The sequence below is a fragment of the Physeter macrocephalus genome, chromosome 2 (assembly GCF_002837175.3).
Source record: "Physeter macrocephalus isolate SW-GA chromosome 2, ASM283717v5, whole genome shotgun sequence".
Taxonomy (NCBI): domain Eukaryota; kingdom Metazoa; phylum Chordata; class Mammalia; order Artiodactyla; family Physeteridae; genus Physeter; species Physeter macrocephalus.
This window is the reverse complement of record NC_041215.1, coordinates 50,793,242-50,811,452: the sequence shown is the minus strand read 5'-3', so window position 1 is coordinate 50,811,452 and position 18,211 is coordinate 50,793,242. Positions and strand designations below refer to the sequence as shown.

Genomic DNA, 18,211 nt, shown 5'->3' with positions numbered 1-18,211 from the left:
ATTTCCATTTTTCTAGGAGGTGGGTCAAAAAGGATCTTGCTGTGATTTATGTCATAGAGTGTTCTGCCTCTGTTTTCCTCTAAGAGTTTGATAGTCCCTAGACCAGGTCCTTATAATGGTCTTGGAAGGCCCTGTGTGATGTGGCCTTGTCAACTAGGTGACTCCTCTCCTCCTCCTCTCCCCACCCTCCCTCTGCTCGAGCCACACTGGCCTCCTTGCCTTGCTGTAGCTTGAAGACACCAAGATGCTCGATGTTCTCTCCACATGTCTGGAATGTTTGACTCCAGGCAAATCCGCCTCACTAACTCCCTCCCCTCCCTCAAGTCTTTTCTCAAATCTCTCCTTTGTAATGAGTTCTTCCCCAATGACTGTAAACCACTGGACTCAGGACCCTGGCAGCACCCTTGACCCTCCTTACTCTGCCCCATTTTTTCTAGTTCCTTAGCAGCCATTATCTTCTAATATGCTATAGCATTTCCCTGCTTATTATGTTTATTTGTTTGATTTATTTATATTATGTGTATTATGTTTATTATGTAAACTCTGTGAGGGCAAAGGTGACTTCTGTAAAGTTTACTGATGATCCTAAGTTCCTAGAACAGTGCCTGTCACATACTTGGTTCTTAAAGTCCATTGATAACCCAGTTTCTATAAGTGACATCTCCACTCTTCTTTGTCTACAAATTGGACATCCTGGCATTGTCTCAAACTCTTTCCAGTCATTTATCCATCATATCAAACCTATCAACAAATACTATTGACTCACATGAAAGTTTCTCTAGAAATTCCCCTCTTCCCACTGAGCTCCTCAGCCAACACAGGACTAAACTGCTCCTTAGCCTTACTCCAAGCCTCCCTCCCCAAATGCATTTCACATTTGATCCTTCAATAAATTGAGATACTTAAAACAGAAACAAAAGCAAAACTTCTATTCTTCAACTGCTCAATAACCTGCCTTGGGCCCCTATTATCTAAGACTTCAGATTCCAACTTTCCTGCCAGGCCCTACCCATGACCTGGTCTCTCCCTGCACTCAGGTCCCTCCTCCTCCTTTGCTGCCTGTCACATCCTGGCTTCCTTTGGCTTTTCTCAAGTGGACCCACAGAACATCTCATTTCTTGCCAAATCCTACTTGTGTTTCAAAGCCTAACTTAAGGTCCACTTTTCATTGCAGACTTAACTATTTTAGTCTACTTCTTCCCACACATACTGTTTAACAGTTAATTATTCTCTACTCTTTTTCGTAAGTGGTTTGTTCCCTTTTAGATAAGTGTCTCTGCAATGGCAGAACTTTATACTTCTTTTTTCTTCCCAACCCTCCCCAGTGTGGTATGGAACACAGAGTAGGCACTCCATAGCTACTGTTGATTCACTGATTGATGCTTATATTCTTCTGTTTCGTGTGCGTGTGTGTGTGTGTGTGTGTGTGTATGCTTTACTGTGCTGGCTTTAGATAGCTGAACATTTCAAATGATACATTTTGAATGACGGCAAGTAATAAGATTTTTGTAGCTATACTGATGAGCTCCATATTAGGATAAATGTATATCTAAACTCCAGCCTTATCTAGTTTAAAGCGTGTTTACAGCATATCTAAATGTAGGAACCCATACTGCTTTCACCAGGGATTAATTGGGTCTTGCTTTTAAGCATGTGTGTGTTTGTGTGTGTGTGTTTCCATACATCTAAAGTGAATTCTATCATTAAGAAGTCACAAAATATGTAGATATTAGTGTAAAAAGCACTTGGGAAATAACTAGATAAAGAATATAATCAATATTCCACCCAACAATTAAGTCTTTAATAGTACATGCAGACTTTAGCATGGAAGCCTCCACAGCACACAGCAATAAACTAAGTTTGCATAACATAAGCTTAAAATGGCCCATTCTTTGATGTTTTTCAGCAACTCTGATTTTATTTTACAAGGCTTTGCAGGAAGATTATTACTCCCTTCACTGTCCATTGGTCAAGCTCGAGGGTCTGCATTCTGCCATCTTGTCTTCTCTTGACTCACCTTGAAAGACAGACAGTTTTCGTTCTTGGGAGGTCATCCCAGACCACTGCTGGCTGGTGTGTCTCTGCTACAGCACCACCCAGTGAGTGGAAAATGCTACACTGTTCAGAGTGGGCATCTCATTCATGAAACGTGTTCAGGGGCCAAATTCTGTGCCTCTCCCCAACCTCTAATGGTAGAAGCCATTTTAGGAGTGAGTTTTAGGAGTGGATTGGATTCGTTACTCTTTTGAACTCTCCAAGTTTCTGCTTCCTTTAGTTCCTAGGACAAATGAAAGTGAGCCTGATTATTCTGGGTGTTATGTCTCATTTTAAAGTCCTCTTTCTCTTTGTCCAGCCTCTGCCCTCTTTCCTGCAAGAAATGACTTCTAAAAGTTTGGTTCCCGGACAGCAGCACCTGGGAGCTCGCTCGCAATGCAAAATCTTAGGCCCCATTCCAGACCTCTTGAATCAGAATCTACATTTTTAACAGGATCTCTAGGTGATCCTAGGTGATAAGCACCTTAAAGTTTGAGAAATCCTGAGCTAGAACTTTCTGCAACGGTTAAGCGGCCATCGTGTTGGCCGCAAGACTAGCAGGTGGCAGGTGGAGGAGCTCTCACAGTCCCCACTGTCCACCACTGGGACCCCCTGGATGTCCTCCATCATTTAAAGCCCCCTCCACTCTACCTCTTCAAAGCCTGTTTCCTGAGAAGGCTGAATTAGTCACACAGCACAAGGCACAGGCACACCTGCACAGATAGAGGGCACTCTTTCTTCCAGCCAGTTAGTTGATACCATTAAGCCCTTCTGATGGAGCCTAGGTTGTGAGAGGTGAGGCCTTTTGGATGGGCCCCAGGATGACAGCTTTTACCACTTGTGGTCACCGATGTTCCTGCGGTGCTTTTTGTGAGAGAAGGGGTTGTTAACCTCAGTATCCTGGCTGACTTCCAATCTGCATAATTGCATTCAGCCTACCTAAGTCTGCTCTGTAGTTTCAATTAAGTAAAGTATTGTTCACTTCTTGTACTAAACTGCTGTGTTGTGTGGCTACAGACTGCTAATTAACTGGTGTTTTTCAGGTGACTGCATTCGTGATGAACAAAACGTCTCTCTCTGGCTATCTCCCTCCCCAGTCCCGCTATCTCCGTGGCCACGAGCCCACACAACCTCATGCCTGTTTTCTTCTATATCACCATTTCTTGGATAAAAGTGCTTTGGGATCAGAAATTACTAGAATGTGACAGTGAACCTTTTTTTACTTTCTCTATGCAGCCACCTGCTTCTTAGCCTACCTAGCCTATTGTAGGGTGTTGGAGGGGAAACTCAAGCACAGAATGGCAAGAATGTGATGAGGGGTGGATAAAACAGGGGTTCCTCTGCCAAGATGAAAGGTAAATGCCTGTGATTGCCAGGGAAGTATGAATTACTTTAAGAGCCTGGCACCCTAGGAATTGGTTATTTTCAGTGTGATATGAATGGAGAGTGAGGTCAAAGAGAATGGGGTGTGCATTTTATTTCTCCTTTCCCACTAGTTAGAAAAATACAGCTAGACATGTAAACCAGCCATAAAATACCTCACTATCTCTGTGGGGGATGTTTGACCCTAAACAGGAAATGTGGCCCCGGGAGAGTGAACGGAGTCCCTTTCTGATGAATCAAAGGTCAGTACCAAGGGAGCACTTGCAGCTCTGGAATGGCAGCCGGAAATGAAAGGAAGTGGAAAAAAGGTGGGTGAGCAGGGAGCCAAGAGGACAGAGTTGTGCTCTAATCAAAGAGGAGATGCATCTGAGGGTGGAATTTTTCTGGGATGTAAAATGATTGCTCAAAAAGTGTTCAAATGGGAAAGAGAACCCAGATTTAGGTAAAGTATCACACTTTGCATGTGTAAAGTATCACACTCTGCATGTCTTTTCACTATGTGAGGACATTTATCCTGTTTTGATGTCTAAGCTCAGAGACACAAATTAATTAGATAAAAATTCCTTTAGAGCAGGGGTAATTTCTTTTATCTTTTCATAGCCCAAACACTATGCGCTAAATGAATTCATGAATGAATGAATGAGTGAACTCATTGACAAAGGGAAAAATATTTATTAAGAGGTATATGTTGACTGGCAGGTCATGGAGGGTAGGAAAGAAAATGCTTTTAGTTCTCCGGGTGCCAGCACCCATGTCTTGCCTACTCCTCGCTATGGCCCTGCCCCAAAGTGTTCCACTTGTCTCTCTGAAAGTGGGAAAGAAGAGAAGATCAGGGGCTTCCTGAATCACACCAATGGACTAACCGAACGCCTATAACAGATAGGCTGGTTTGCATATCCCTGCGAGGAGAGGAGGGGCAGGGCTAGAACCAGAAAGTTGGGAGTGAAAGTCAGACTGAGGGAAGTGAACATTCCCAGATAAGGGCAGAGAGATTGATAACATAACTGAATACAGTTCCCAGATGCTAGGAACTGATTGTTTTCCTGGTAAAATTATCCTTATTTCCAGCTCAGCGTCTATCACGTGAGAGGCTCTTGATCTGTTATTTGTATAAAGAATAAATGGGGAGATGGATGACGTATTTGGCAACGCTTTGAAGGAGAAAAGAGTTCTCAGGGGCAGGAGGAAGAATTTGAGGAGGAGGATGATATTGGGAGAAAAGGCAGAAAAAAGAAAGGGGAAAATGTCAGCAGAAAGAGTCTGACAAAAGAATGTATGACACAGAGAAGAAATTACTAGAAGTGAGAAAAAGTAATCTCTGTACCAAGGGCAATATTTAGTATAAAGCTTCTAAGTTCTGAATGTATTTCCAACTTCCTTTGTACACATTAACAGATTAACCTGAGGAAAAATTATAGACCAGAAAAATGTCACTGAGGCAGAGATTAAAAAACGTTTAAAAATCCTAATCTTCAGTTCGAGCTCTACTGTTTTGTAGATGATTTCAAAGATTTTCTCAATGTCCTGATCCAAACAGCCCCTAAATTCATTTCCTTGTCCCCCAGAGGCTCTCATTCCAGGTAAGCCTGTGGTTTTAGCTGCGTACCTCTTCAAAGTCAAGTGTGGGTTGAGTCTGCCACTGGCCACAGACTAATTATTACTTATGGCTGAGATTTCCTTCTGTCCATTACGAAAGCCCAGTTTTTTCTCAGCTCAGCCAATACAGTCTTGGGATCTGAAATCTCATTTACAATCTGCACTTTTTCCTGCATGAGGCAAAAACCCCCAGCAACGTGGAAATGTGCAGCTACCCCATGCGAACTATTCCTGGATGTCACCCTGCAGCTCTAATTTCTTCTTTCTCTGCGTTCTGGGTGCTGCAGCCGGACCTGTCAGCACCTTGTCACGGCTTCCTTGTGCGTGGGCTACCAACGGATTCTGTGTTCTTAACAATTATCCGTAAAAAACCCCACAGAATCCTTCACAAGTAAAACAATATATTTACATTAACAGGTAAAAGAAAAAAAAAAAAGAAAGCTACTTTAAAAATTTTGGTGTCCTGAAGTGGGAGCTATTTGTAAATGCTGCCGTGTGGCCTCCTCGTTTCCAGTCCTGAGATGCTCTTTTGTTCATGGTGTGACGAGGATGCAGGGAGCCAATATGATTTAACTAAATAATACACAAATGCCAGGAATACTTTCATATCTTGTGTACAGACCAGAATAAATTACTCCGATGGAATGTTTTGTTTTCTTTTCAGGGAACAACCCCACAGATTACAAGCAGCTAGGCTGACAAGGAGTGGCTAAGAAACACTATTAAAAGTAACCTATTTTAATGTAGGGCTAAATGATGGAGGATTTCACTAGGGTTCAAAAGACAGAGGCCTGGAGAGGATGCTGACAGGCAGACAGCAGTGAGAAATTAGTCTCGTCCTGGAATTCTTATGGACGGGGAGAAAAATAAGTCCAATAAGAAATGAAAATGAGGGAAATAGTTCTCAGAATTAAAGGTGAACCGAAAGGAATTGGCAGCTGTCTGGACATGCCAGCCAGAGGGGCCACGGTATCTGATACACGTGACAGACCAAGAGACAACTGCAAAGCTCCCCAAACAACTCGCCTGAAGGGCTTGCCAGGAAGCCAGATGCTGCTTCTGGAAGAATATCTTCCGTGGTTGGGCATCTGGGTTCAGTGCTTTCCATTTAAGGAGGAGAAAGAAGGTGGTAAAAGACAGCACCATCACTGTCTTTTAAAAAATGTGCTCTTTCTACACACAGACACACACACACACACACACACACACACACAGACACACACACACAGAAGCATTAATAAATATGGTCATGGAACTTGTTTTTAAAAAGGACCCCTAAAAATAAAACTTTTCCCAGTGAGTGCTTTTTAGGTAGAAAGCAATGTGTTAGAGAGAGAGAGAGAGACAGAGACAGAGAGACAGAGATAGAAGGACAGATACCAAGAAACCCCTTATTTAAATATGTCACTATACTAACTAATTAGGTTATTTTATTTAAAAGACTGGGATTATAGCTGATGTTCAATTTAAAAAGTTATTCAAGTGATGGTGATGGGCCTGTGCCTCTATCACAGTTGGCCTGTCATTCTCCCTCTTTCTTCCCTGGAAACAATTGAGTATTGGTGTTGGCAAGGAAGCAGAGTGTGGTCTAGTGGACTGGAAATCAGGTGACTTGAGGTCTGGTTGATTTTTTTCCCCCTTTCACTTTGAAGTTATGTGTCTCTGCTCCATAAAACAGGAGAACCAAATTTCTTTATACACTTAATAGCACAGGTCAAGTTTTTGTAATCATAATTTTTTTCCTTGACCTGATGCTAAATAATTCAAGGTAGTAGGAAGTCAATATTGGATCTGGAACAAAAGATGGACAGGGAGGCTGGTTGATATGATAGGAGACAGGAGTGATAGAGATTCTTTAATTTAGTAGTAAGAGTAGTCACAGAAGGTATAGAACTAAGTTTTAAAATTCCAAGATCTGTTACAAATCCAAGATGATCAAGAAATCAGAAGAACTGGCAATCCCACCCTGGGCTGCACTAATTGATCTAAAGGGCTCCAACACTGGAGTGCGGTCACAGATTCCCTGACCAAGACTCACTCAGCAAGGTCAGCTTCCCTTAGCTCCCGTTCATCATTCTACTCCAGGCCTCCTCACTTGCAGTCTTAGTGATAATATTGCCTCTTTTACAATTAAAACTGCTCTTCTCTTCATCGTGATGAAAAGATAAATATCAGGTGAGGAGAGAGAAATTTGAGAAAAACAATTTACTTCACAATAACCTCAAAATGGAATATTCCCTAGTGCTAGTCTGAAGTATATCAAGTTTCCAAGATTACAAGCTTAAGAAGTTGATCTTAATTGGAACCACCAATGGCTATTAGATGTTCATCTTCTCTTCAATGAATTCATGTGATTCCATTTGTTCAGCAAAGATCAGTGAGTATCTATAACGAGTGGAACACTGTAGTAGGCTCTGGGGATATAGCAAGAATCAAAATGATACAAATTCCTGCCCTCCTGGAGCCCATGCACTAATGGTAGAAGGGACCAGGTCATAATTTCCATCTTTATCAATGTTTCTGGGACCTGACTATACTAAAGAACAAATTTTTTTTCTTCTGGATTACTATATATTCATTCCTATGGCTTTTCAAGAGCCAAAGGATGAATGTTAGAATAGGAGATCATCATCACTAGAAATTCTGCTCAATGTCCCATTACCATAAGAATTTTCTAGGTCTCTTTTGTGGAAGCAATAGCTTTAACCCCAAAATATAATACCTCTGCTCTCACCATGTTTTCTATTACCAGGCATGCTAGTCTCAGAGTCCTTTCCCAGTATCCTTCCTCTGGCCACTTCTTCAATGGGGACACCCTCAGGAGTCTGTCCTCAACTCTCTTTTAGGTTCACACCTTCCCTTGGGTTTATTCATGACCTCACCCCAAGGCCATCTTTAAACTGATGACTCCCAAATTCATACCTAGATTCCAATCAACTTTCCTGCATTCCCAGCATATGTTTCTTATTCCCTAATGGAATATAAACAATGACTAAATCACATCATGTCCAAAAAACTTCAACTTCTTTTATGTCTCCAATTTTCTCCTTTTGCTCTGTTTGAGTTAAGGGTATCACCGTTCAGCTAGTTCAAAACCTGGGTGCCATCTTGGAATCTTCCTTCCTCTTAACCTCTTACAGGCACTCAGTGAGCATGTTCTATTGAATCGACCTCCTCCATGCCTCTTGTATCCATTCCTTTCCCCCACCCCACAGTCCCTTACTATGGGACCTCTGACTTAGACATTATACCAGCCTCTTAACTGGTTCCACTACCTCTGGTGTTGCCCTCCTTATGAACACAAATCACATCACCTCATCTGCCCGCCTCAGACCCTTCAGTGATTTACCTAACGTCTACAGAATGAATTTCAAACTCCTTAAGCAAAGCATATGATGTTCATCACAATTTAGCTCTAGTTTACTACATTCGGGGCTTATGTCCTGTCACCTCTTTCATGTTTCCTAATTCATCATCCCAGAGGAGTCAGCATGTCTTTACCACACTGTAGTTCCCCTTCTTCCTGCCTCTGTGTACACAGTTTTCCCTCTCCCTATAGCAGGCCTTTGTCTGCCAAACTGACCTCCTTAAAGATAGCCATGGCCTCTGCTCTGGGAGGCATTCTTTGGTTTCTCTAGGCTAAATTTCAGCTCCTGCTTGGTGCTCTCATAGTGTCTTGTGATATCGTACCACATTTATTATAATTGTTTATTAATGTATCTACTCTGGGAAACTATAGGATAAGTGAGGGTAGGAATCTTTTTTATGCCTCTGGTATCTAGGTGAAAGGTCAGTAAACTGTTCTGTAAAGGGCTGGATAGTAAATATTCTTGGCCTTGGGCAACTTGTTACAGCTACTTAATTCTTGCCACTGTAGCATGAAAGCAGCCATTGGCAATACATAAACATATAGGTGTGCGTGTGTGTTTCCCAATAAAACTTTGTTGATAAAAGTAGGCAGCAGGCTGGACGTGGCCCATGGCCATAGGTTGCCAACCTCTGATCTGGTCCAGTGCCTGAAGTACAGTAGGCACTCATTTAAGACTTCCTAAAGGAATGGGTGGATAGGACTTCACAGTTAACAAATATTTTCACAAGTGTGAATTCATTTGACCCATTTCACATATAAGCAAGAGGGAGGGTTAGAGACTTTAAAGGTTTTCCTAATGTTGTACAGTTTCTAAGGGCTGAGGTTGGGACTTGAGCCTATGTCTTCTGATTCCAAATCCCTGGTTCTTTCCATTAGGTGAAAGGCCAAGATTCACAGTGGAGAAGGGTGAGGCAAATTAAAAAAATTACCTCTTATGAGGGAAATACCCCCATAAGGTGAGCCACCACTAACAATAGAGAAGACAGTGATAAATGGTCAGTAGCCATTTTAAGTTCTGTTTTGGTTTTTATTATTCAGTGGTTAACTGTTAACATTCAAATGTTAAATCAAAAGATCTAAAGTAATTTCACTCCCATCTTAAAAACCTTATCTCCCAAAGCCTTCCTCTAGAACAAGGATCCACCACTGGAAGGATCATTGAACTCAGTCCCCAGCTCACAAACCTTATAAATCCCATGCCAAGATGTCTCCTAAGTAGATGACATTTTAATGATTACTACAGGGAGTTGGGAACTATTGCTTCATCCTCACTATCAGAGTAATTAATTTTCTTAACTACAGGCCAAATTCTGCCACGGGAGTCCAGTTGAGAAATTTCAGGCCCATAGGAAGTACATTAGCTCTTCAAAGTGATTAGGGTGCCATTTCAAATACACAAGCAAAGGAGCTATTAGGCTTCTGGCTTATTTCAAACAACTTGCAGCCCCTGTTTCTCAGGGAAAAAAAAAAAAGAAAGAGAAAAAGGGAAAATAACAATTTGCTAAGGTTCTTTATTTTCCAGTAAAAACACCCATGGCCTGCAAGTCATTGGATATCAGGTATTGTGGCTGGGTGAGAGACCAAAGTGTACAGAAAAAGGGTGGAATGCCAGAAGGCAGCACAGAAAAACACAGCCTGCTCCAAAGCACCCCAGAGCTGAGCCTTCAGAGGCCTGACGGAAGGCAGAGCCTCACCAGCCATTGCTCTTGACCAGAGAGAAGGGTGAGGGCTCACAGGCTTTCCAGTCCATCTCTGGCCATGTCTCACCCGCCTCCCCACAAAATATCAGAAATGCACACAATACCATTTTAAAGACAGAGTGGATGAATTATTTCCTCACCGTTGTTTCCTCATACAACCCCTATATTTCTAAGTCATCATCATTTGAGTTGCCTCTGACATGCTTTTGTAGAGTATTTATTTAACATCCATGAAGACCACAGAGAAGCTTTAAATATCGGTTTACTCTCACAAAATAGCCACAGCTCAACAGTTTCGCCTTTCAATGAGGCATTCAACTGGCATGCTTCCATGAGACTTGTCTATTCACCTTGGAATTCTATGAACAGCTGGACGATTTTCTTAGAGTCAATGCTCTCCTTTCAGCCTATTTTACAAAGTGCAAGTCTCCTATGAGAATGTTTCTTTGCATCTAAAATCTGCAGCAAATATATTCTTCCAAGGCTATTTTTGAAAATCAATGAATGACATTATTTTATGTCACCTCTAAAAGCCACCCATTTCTAAGGCATTGTGACTTTCTCTGGACAATATATACCTACGTGGGCACTGAATGTTCTTTTATATCCTCCCCCACCCACCATCAAACATTTGAGATTGTTTTGGCTTCCAAAATGCATGCCACAAAGTAAATCTGGATAACAAGTTCAATTTAGCTGGGGGAAAAATATTTTTGTATTTATCTTCTAAGTTTTCTGTAATTCTCATGCATTACTTTTATCCCAGAAATAAAAATGTGAGAAAAGACTTCGGCAATAGCTAGGACAGCTTACTTATAGGAACGGCAACAGGAATTCTAGGACTTGAAAAGGTCAGTGTCCATTCTAGGTGGATATGTAGCTGATAAAATTCTAGGAGTATTTACACTGGGGATTTAAGGCATAGGGTAAAGTCCTACCAGCTCCAAATTATCTCACTTACCAGGCTTCCACGTGGCCAGTGTGCTGTTCTGCCTGGTAGGAAATTCTCACTGTGAGAACCATTCTGATAAGTTAGACAACAAGAAGAGAACTGCCTGTCCCTAGGAAACTGCTGTGATGGGAGGCTCTGGACAGGAAGCAGAGGAGGACCTGTGTCCTTCTCCAGTGTTCCCATGCCTGCCTAGAAGTCAAGCAGACCAGACTTTCTTATGAGCAAGCTACAACTTTGAAGGTGAAAATAGTTGGATTTGAGAACACAGGACAAGATTCAGATCAGGTTGATGGAGAGTTGGTGACGGTACAGAATCGGGCAGGGGAATTCACACAGGGACTGGGCAACACATGGAGGCGTCACGTGGTTTGTCAAACATGCGAAAACAGCCTCACTGGGACTAGGGGAAACTGGCTGAGTCAGGCCAGTATAGAAACTCAGGTTTTGGCAAAAGATTCTGTGGTGGGGTCAAGAATTTTCTAGAAGCCAGGAAATTTGGCAACCCAGCCTCTGCAATTCTTCCTATATTTATTTCATTAGAAATAATTTTATATTTCTCTCACTATAAAAATAATACATGTTGATGGCTGATGCTTAACTAGAACCAACTATGTGCTAGGTACTGTGCTAGACTCTTTAAAAGGATTATTCCTTTACTCCTCACCACAGAAATAGGTTCTATTATGATCCCTGTTTTGCAGATAAGAAGAAGGAAGCTTAGAGTTAGGTCAGTTCTAAGTTACATGCCCAGTAAGTGGCAGGGCCAAGGCTCACATTCAATTCTGCTTAACTCCAAAGCCTGTTCTCTTTACCGGTTCTCTTAACCTCAATGTCTCTTTCTATCCCATTGTTAGGAGAGAAAAAGAAACACACAAAGAAAAAAACAACTTTCATTGTTCAACAGCTCTAAGAAAGAAATATTAACATCTCAGTAAATAGCTTTACAGTCTTTTCTAGATGCACAACTTGCCCACATATTTATACTTATACTCTCCTTAAATATATAAAATATTGTATCCCTGACTTTATTTAACTTAATACAAGCATTTCCCTAATTAAGAAAACAATTAGCTGTGAACCACATTTTATGAAGCTGATATGATATACCATGTTCTATATAACCTTCCCCTATCACTGAACACTTAGGTTGTTTCCAAGTTTCCACCAGTGAAAACAGTAAAATTTTATCTGCATAAACTGCCCTCATCCCCCAGCATTACTTAGGACAGGGTCCTAGCAATTAAGATGATTGGCGCAAAAGGCATGAAGATTGGAAAGGTTTTCATTCTTGAGCTATGTCACATATATGGCTTCATACCATGCTGGTTGGAACATCCCCACCAGCAGATCTGGAGGGCTTGATTCAATTCACACCTGACAAAATGGGGTTTACTCTATTTCATTCGTCTTCTATAACCTCATCTTCATCTTCCTCTTTCCCCTGTCTGCATTTCAAAACAGAGGAAAAAAGTGCACCCTTCTAAACACTGTCTCATTTTGCTTTTTGACTTGCTACCAGAGGAACTATTTTTACAATTACTCAGCACTGAAACCTCAGACTTATTCCCATGGCTGACTGGATAAGGGGGATAAAGAAATGAGAGAAATAAAAATTGTATGGAATTTTCCTTTGAAAAGTCTCAGGATTTGGACCATTGCTTTCCATATTATGTTCATCACTCCAAACCAACTACAACTCCCATGTGGCCTCTTAGGGTTTTTTTCTCCTTCTATCTCGTTCACCCTGCACTCTATTGTCAGACTACTCTTTCATAAACACAGAGCACATCATGCAAATGTCCAGCAGATAAAGTCTCAATGGTCCTCTATTTCTTATATAACCTCTTTGCCTGGCTCTCAACATCCAACCACTACCCATCAGCAAGCAACCCTTATCTTTCTAGGTCTTCCTTCCCATTAACTTCATCTTCACTTTGCCTGCCCGCCTTTCCAAAGAAGCAGGCTGAAGGAACATGCATTCGACACTTATATTTTAACAGAGATAGAACTTGCCATTTATATGATGATTCAGAGCTGTCACAGGACCTTCCAGTGCTTATCACTGTAATGTCAATTGATGAAAGTGCCTATTAATAAAGGTTTCTGGCTGATGGTATTTTGAGATGATAGTGTATTCTGAATTCCTGGTCTCAGTCTATCACAGCAGAAGCACATACTTCACCTTGAGTTTGATCGGGAATGAGGACTCTGGACTCTGAGACTATTCAGTCTGTGCAGCTATTGTGTAATCTTATGCTTAATATAATCACAATCTTTTAAAAATTCTGGCTTTTGTGGACAGCACTTGCATCCACCTTCTAGCCCAACTGTGCTGTATTAAGCTTTCTCAGCTGGTAGTTGCTCTGCTTTCAAGGGAATGTTTAACTCAGAGCTTTGCAAAAATGGACTTCTATTCTGTTGGCTATAGAGTACAACGCAGGTCAAGTGGAATTTTTGGCACTTCATTACATTCCCTGACCCTTACTAAACAAACTTCAAAATATATATACATTTGCAGCAATTTGGAATAAACACTACATACAAGTGTTGATGGTAGATTTTCTGAAGAACTACCAAATGCATCAAGACTAAGGAAAACATTCTAATGATTCTTTCAAAGATGAATACATTTAAATTCTCGTTAAACAATCTTCTTATTTAGCCTTCTCAAGCTTTGATGACATGCCACGATTGGCTGTTTATCAAAAACTTAACAAGAAATGCTTAACAAGATATAATCATGTGCACACACTTCTGCATAATTAAACCCTGTTTATAAATCATTGCAGGGTGGAATATGGTCACACCACTCAAGAAAGGCGGGTGGCTAGCAAATAACACTTTTTTCTCCATCTGTAATGAAAAATCTTATCATGTGAATGCTGTGAAGGTGACATAATCATCTGATCTTAAATCTTAGTTAAAAATATCTATTTCAATCTCAACTGAAAGTTCTAACAAAATTAGGAAATTAATTTAGATATAAGAAACATGATCAGGCACTAATTGTTAATACTGGGATTGTTGGCATGAAGGTGGAAGATTCTCATCCTTTGAAGGTTTTTAATTGGATAGATTCTCATCTGTGTGTGTTTTTTTCAGAGTAGGATTTAGCTGATTCTCAGTTTCTTCATTTTATAACTGTTCTTTCAGTTGGAAAAAAAAGGAATAATTGAGACTGAGTAATGGATATTTCTCAAGATCTCTGAGACTAGGTATTGCATAGCATTAAAGAGTACACTTTTCCATTTGTTTTATGACTTTGTCCAGTTAAAGTTACTGAGATAAGCACTCCAGTATTTACTTGTAACTTGAAACCCTTTTCATGGTGTGTCTGGATCCTAAGGGAAAAGAATTAACATTTGAGGAATGCTTACCTTGTGCCAGGCTTTTTATATGCATTATCTCATTTAATTCTCATAACCACAAGATACGGTTGATATTATTTAATCTGATTTTATGTGCTTGAGATCATAAAGGGAGTATAAAGTATAGAACAAGAATTTGACTCTAGCTTTCTCTCTTTATTTCTTTAAAGCCCAAGATCCTTTCACTTAACCACACTGGGTTTCCCACTGAAGCCAGTAATGTGGAGGTGACAAAAAAGGGCATTCTAACAATAAGGGATGTTCTGAACTTTGACATAGGTTCCCCTGTGGGAGTAAAATAAGTAAGAAGCAAATATGATGAATTAGATTGAAACATGTTCCCTAACGCAGTGCCCGGTGAAGAGAATTATGGACTATCCATACCATGGAATACTATGCCATCATTAGAAAGAATCAGATGTCTGTTTAATGAAATGGAAAGCTGTACATGAGTTGCAAAACAGTAGAAGAACAGTATGTGCAGAATGATATACTCTAATGCAATAAACAACCACACAGAGGTATGTTTGCATGTCCTTAGGAACAGGTCTGGAAGGGTAGATACAAAAATGTTGTATGGGGCTTCCCTGGTGGCGCAGTGGTTGAGTCCGCCTGCCGATGCAGGGGACACGGGTTCGTGGCCCAGTCCGGGAAGATCCCACATGCCGGGGAGTGGCTGGGCCCGTGAGCCATGGCCGCTGAGCCTGCGCGTCCGGAGCCTGTGCTCCGCAACGGGAGAGGCCACAACAGTGAGAGGCCCGCGTACCACACACACAAAAAAATGTTGCATGGGGCCTCTGCTCAGCCGGCTAAGAGTGACTAGTAGGCAAATTTGACTTACATGTACGACAGTTGCTTAAATTTTTTGTGTGTGCAATTCTGCACATTACATTTACAATGAAAAATCATGTAATGGATTAGTTGAATAATCTGTAGGAATGACTCAACCTAAGGCATGGGTGATTAAAGAGATTTAATCTCACAAAAGCAAAACTGCCCAATCTATTTGAAACTCTGTCAGGCTTCAACATTACTATATGTGTATGGTGAAAGCTCCAACCTCATCACTTGTATTGCACTTTTCATTATCTGAAGAAGGTGTTAACAGAAGGCAAATGAGGAACAGTCATTTCAAACTTAATGTGTCCAGAATGAAGTTCTCCAGTCGGCTCTTCCTATTCAACCCGTTCCTCCTCCAGTTTTACCCATCCGTGCCGCACTACCATTTTTCCACTTGCCCAAACCCAAACCCTAACGGGCACACTTAATTTCTCCTTTCCCTTCCCCACTGCACCCCAACCATCAGCAAATCCAATCTGACCCATCATCAAAATACCTCTTCAAGGCCTCCAATGAAGTCACCATTACTTCTTGCCTGGACTACTATGGTCTCCTCCGTATAGGTTTCCCTGCTTTCACTTTTGCAAATCATTCTCCACCTGTCAGCCAGGGTGATCTTGTATATCCCTCAATTTAGCACTCTTTATGGCTCTTCATTGTATTTAGAATGGAATTCTACTCTCTCACTGTGGCCCACAATAACCTATGTGATCTTACACTGGTCCAACATCTATGACCGCAACTCCACCACCATGCCCCTTGTCCATTAGGCTCGAGCCCACCGGGCCTGCTTTCTGCTTTGCAAATACATCAAGCTCTGTGCGGCCTCTGGGTCTTTACACTGTCTTTTTTTTTCCTGCCAGAAATACTCTTCTTTTAGCTGTTTACATGGATGGCACCTTATCAATCTGAATCAATGTCTTACAGACGAAGGAATTGGATATCAGGGAGTTTAAGTAACTTATTTGTGGTCATCACTCTTGGTACGTGGTGAGGCTAGGTTTTGAACTCATGTCTGAATCATTTCAGGCTCTTGCCATTATACTAAATAACAAAGTAAACGCAGCCCATCCCAGGGCTCTGGCTACAGTTCTGACAATCAATAAGCAAACATCTACTTGTTGAAAAGCCAGAAAAAAGAAATTATTTTAAAAGTTCCTTTTGTAGGTTCCCCTTCCTACCTCTAGTACATTCCCCAGCTTCTGCAGGAAGACATAGATCAGCTGGAGAGGGAAATCTGAGATCGATGCATTCGGAAACTCTTGTATTAGATTTGAAATTAAATATTGCTCATTTAGGAAATGAGATTATGACAGAACAACCAGAAACTTTGCAACTTACTTAGTTAGGTGTCCAAAGAGGACTTTCATGGTGTCACGATTTGGTGGAGGGAGTTTTTGTACAAGAGACTTTATAGCTTCAATTCTTGTGTTATTATCTTGCTTTTCTGAAAAAAAAAAGAAATTAAAAAGGAAGGTTAGAAAAGAATGAGATTTCTTAGGTGCATGAAGGAATTTTCTTTCTTTCTTTTTTTTTTTTTTTTTTTGCGGTCCGCGGGCCTCTCACTGTTGTGGCCTCTCCCGTTGCGGAGCACAGGCTCCGGACGCGCAGGCTCAGCGGCCATGGCTCACGGGCCCAGCCGCTCCGCGGCATGTGGGATCTTCCCGGACCGGGGCACGAACCCGCATCCCCTGCATTGGCAGGCGGACTCTCAACCAGTGTGCCATCAGGGAAGCCCGTGAGGGAATTTTCTTAGGAGAAATCTGGACTAAGTCTGAGCAACTTAAAGTTCTAATTAGCAGCCAAAGGGAATAGGTATACTTGAAATCAGTATCATGAAGTTTCTTTATTTTGACTCTGAATTAGATCATAGGAAAATGAAAGCAGCAACAATGTGGCTCTGACACGATCTTCTTATTAAGATCAGGTATTACATCAGTTTTCATAAATGCTTTACTATTTTACAAGCTGTGGCAGGGTAAATAATGGCCTTCCAAAGATGTCCATGTCCTAATCTCTGGAACCTGTGAATGTTACCTTCCATGGAAAAAGGGACATTGCAAATGTGATTAAATTAGGGATTCTGAGATGGGGAGATTATTCTGGATTATCTGGGAGGCCCAATGTAGTCACAAAGGTGGCTAAGAGGGAAGCAGGAGGGTCAGAGTCGGAGAGAGAGGGGATATAACCATGAAAACGAAAGGAGATTTGGCTGTGTGATAAAGGACGATGGACCAAGGAGTAAAGACAGCCTCTAAAAACCAGAAAAGCTGAGGAAAGAGAGCCTCCAGAAGGCACACAGGCCTGCCAGCACCTTGATTTTTGCCCAGTGAAACTGACTTCACATTTCTGGCCTTCAGGAACGTAAGATAATAAATTCTTATGGTTTGAAGCCACTGAGTTTGTGACAATTTGTTACAGCAACAATATAAAACAAACACACAAGGACATACATTCTGATTCAATTACCAATATTCTATTATTTTGCTTGATTTTGTGGAGAAGTAAAGAATTTTTAAAATTAGTTCTATGTTATCTTTTCTCCCTAATACATTTTGCTTTTGCTGTAAAACAAAAAAGTGCAAATAAACTTGAAAGCATAATACTTATTCATATACATTTTGTTTTATTTTTTATTTTGTATTTTTTATTGATTTTTAATTTTTTGGTCATATACATTTAAAAAAATAGGAAGTTGTTCAAAACTACATACCACATTGGTTGTTTTCCTTCATTTTGTTTCTTTTTGCCTTTCTGGGCATGGGTGGCATAAGAAGAACTGAGTTACTTAGTACACTAGAGAATTTATCTTACCATAGTTTTAACCGGGGCCCAGAATTATAATTACTTCTCAAACTTAAACTCTTTAGATACACTGACTCAGGTGACTTTCCTTTCCATACTTTTTTTTTTTTTTTTTTTTTTTTTTTGCGGTACGCGGGCCTCTCACTGTTGTGGCCTCTCCCGT

The 18,211-nt window shown here is 41.0% G+C and overlaps 1 protein-coding gene across 1 annotated transcript in view; it reads right to left on the bottom strand.

The window, feature by feature from the left end:
- ARHGAP15 (Rho GTPase activating protein 15) overlaps positions 1–18,211 on the bottom strand; it is a 590,590-nt gene that overhangs the window by 41,815 nt on the left and 530,564 nt on the right. The window contains exon 12 of the mRNA XM_007121694.3: positions 16,585–16,690. Coding sequence (XP_007121756.1) covers positions 16,585–16,690 — 106 coding nt within the window. The remainder of the gene's footprint in view (positions 1–16,584; positions 16,691–18,211) is intronic.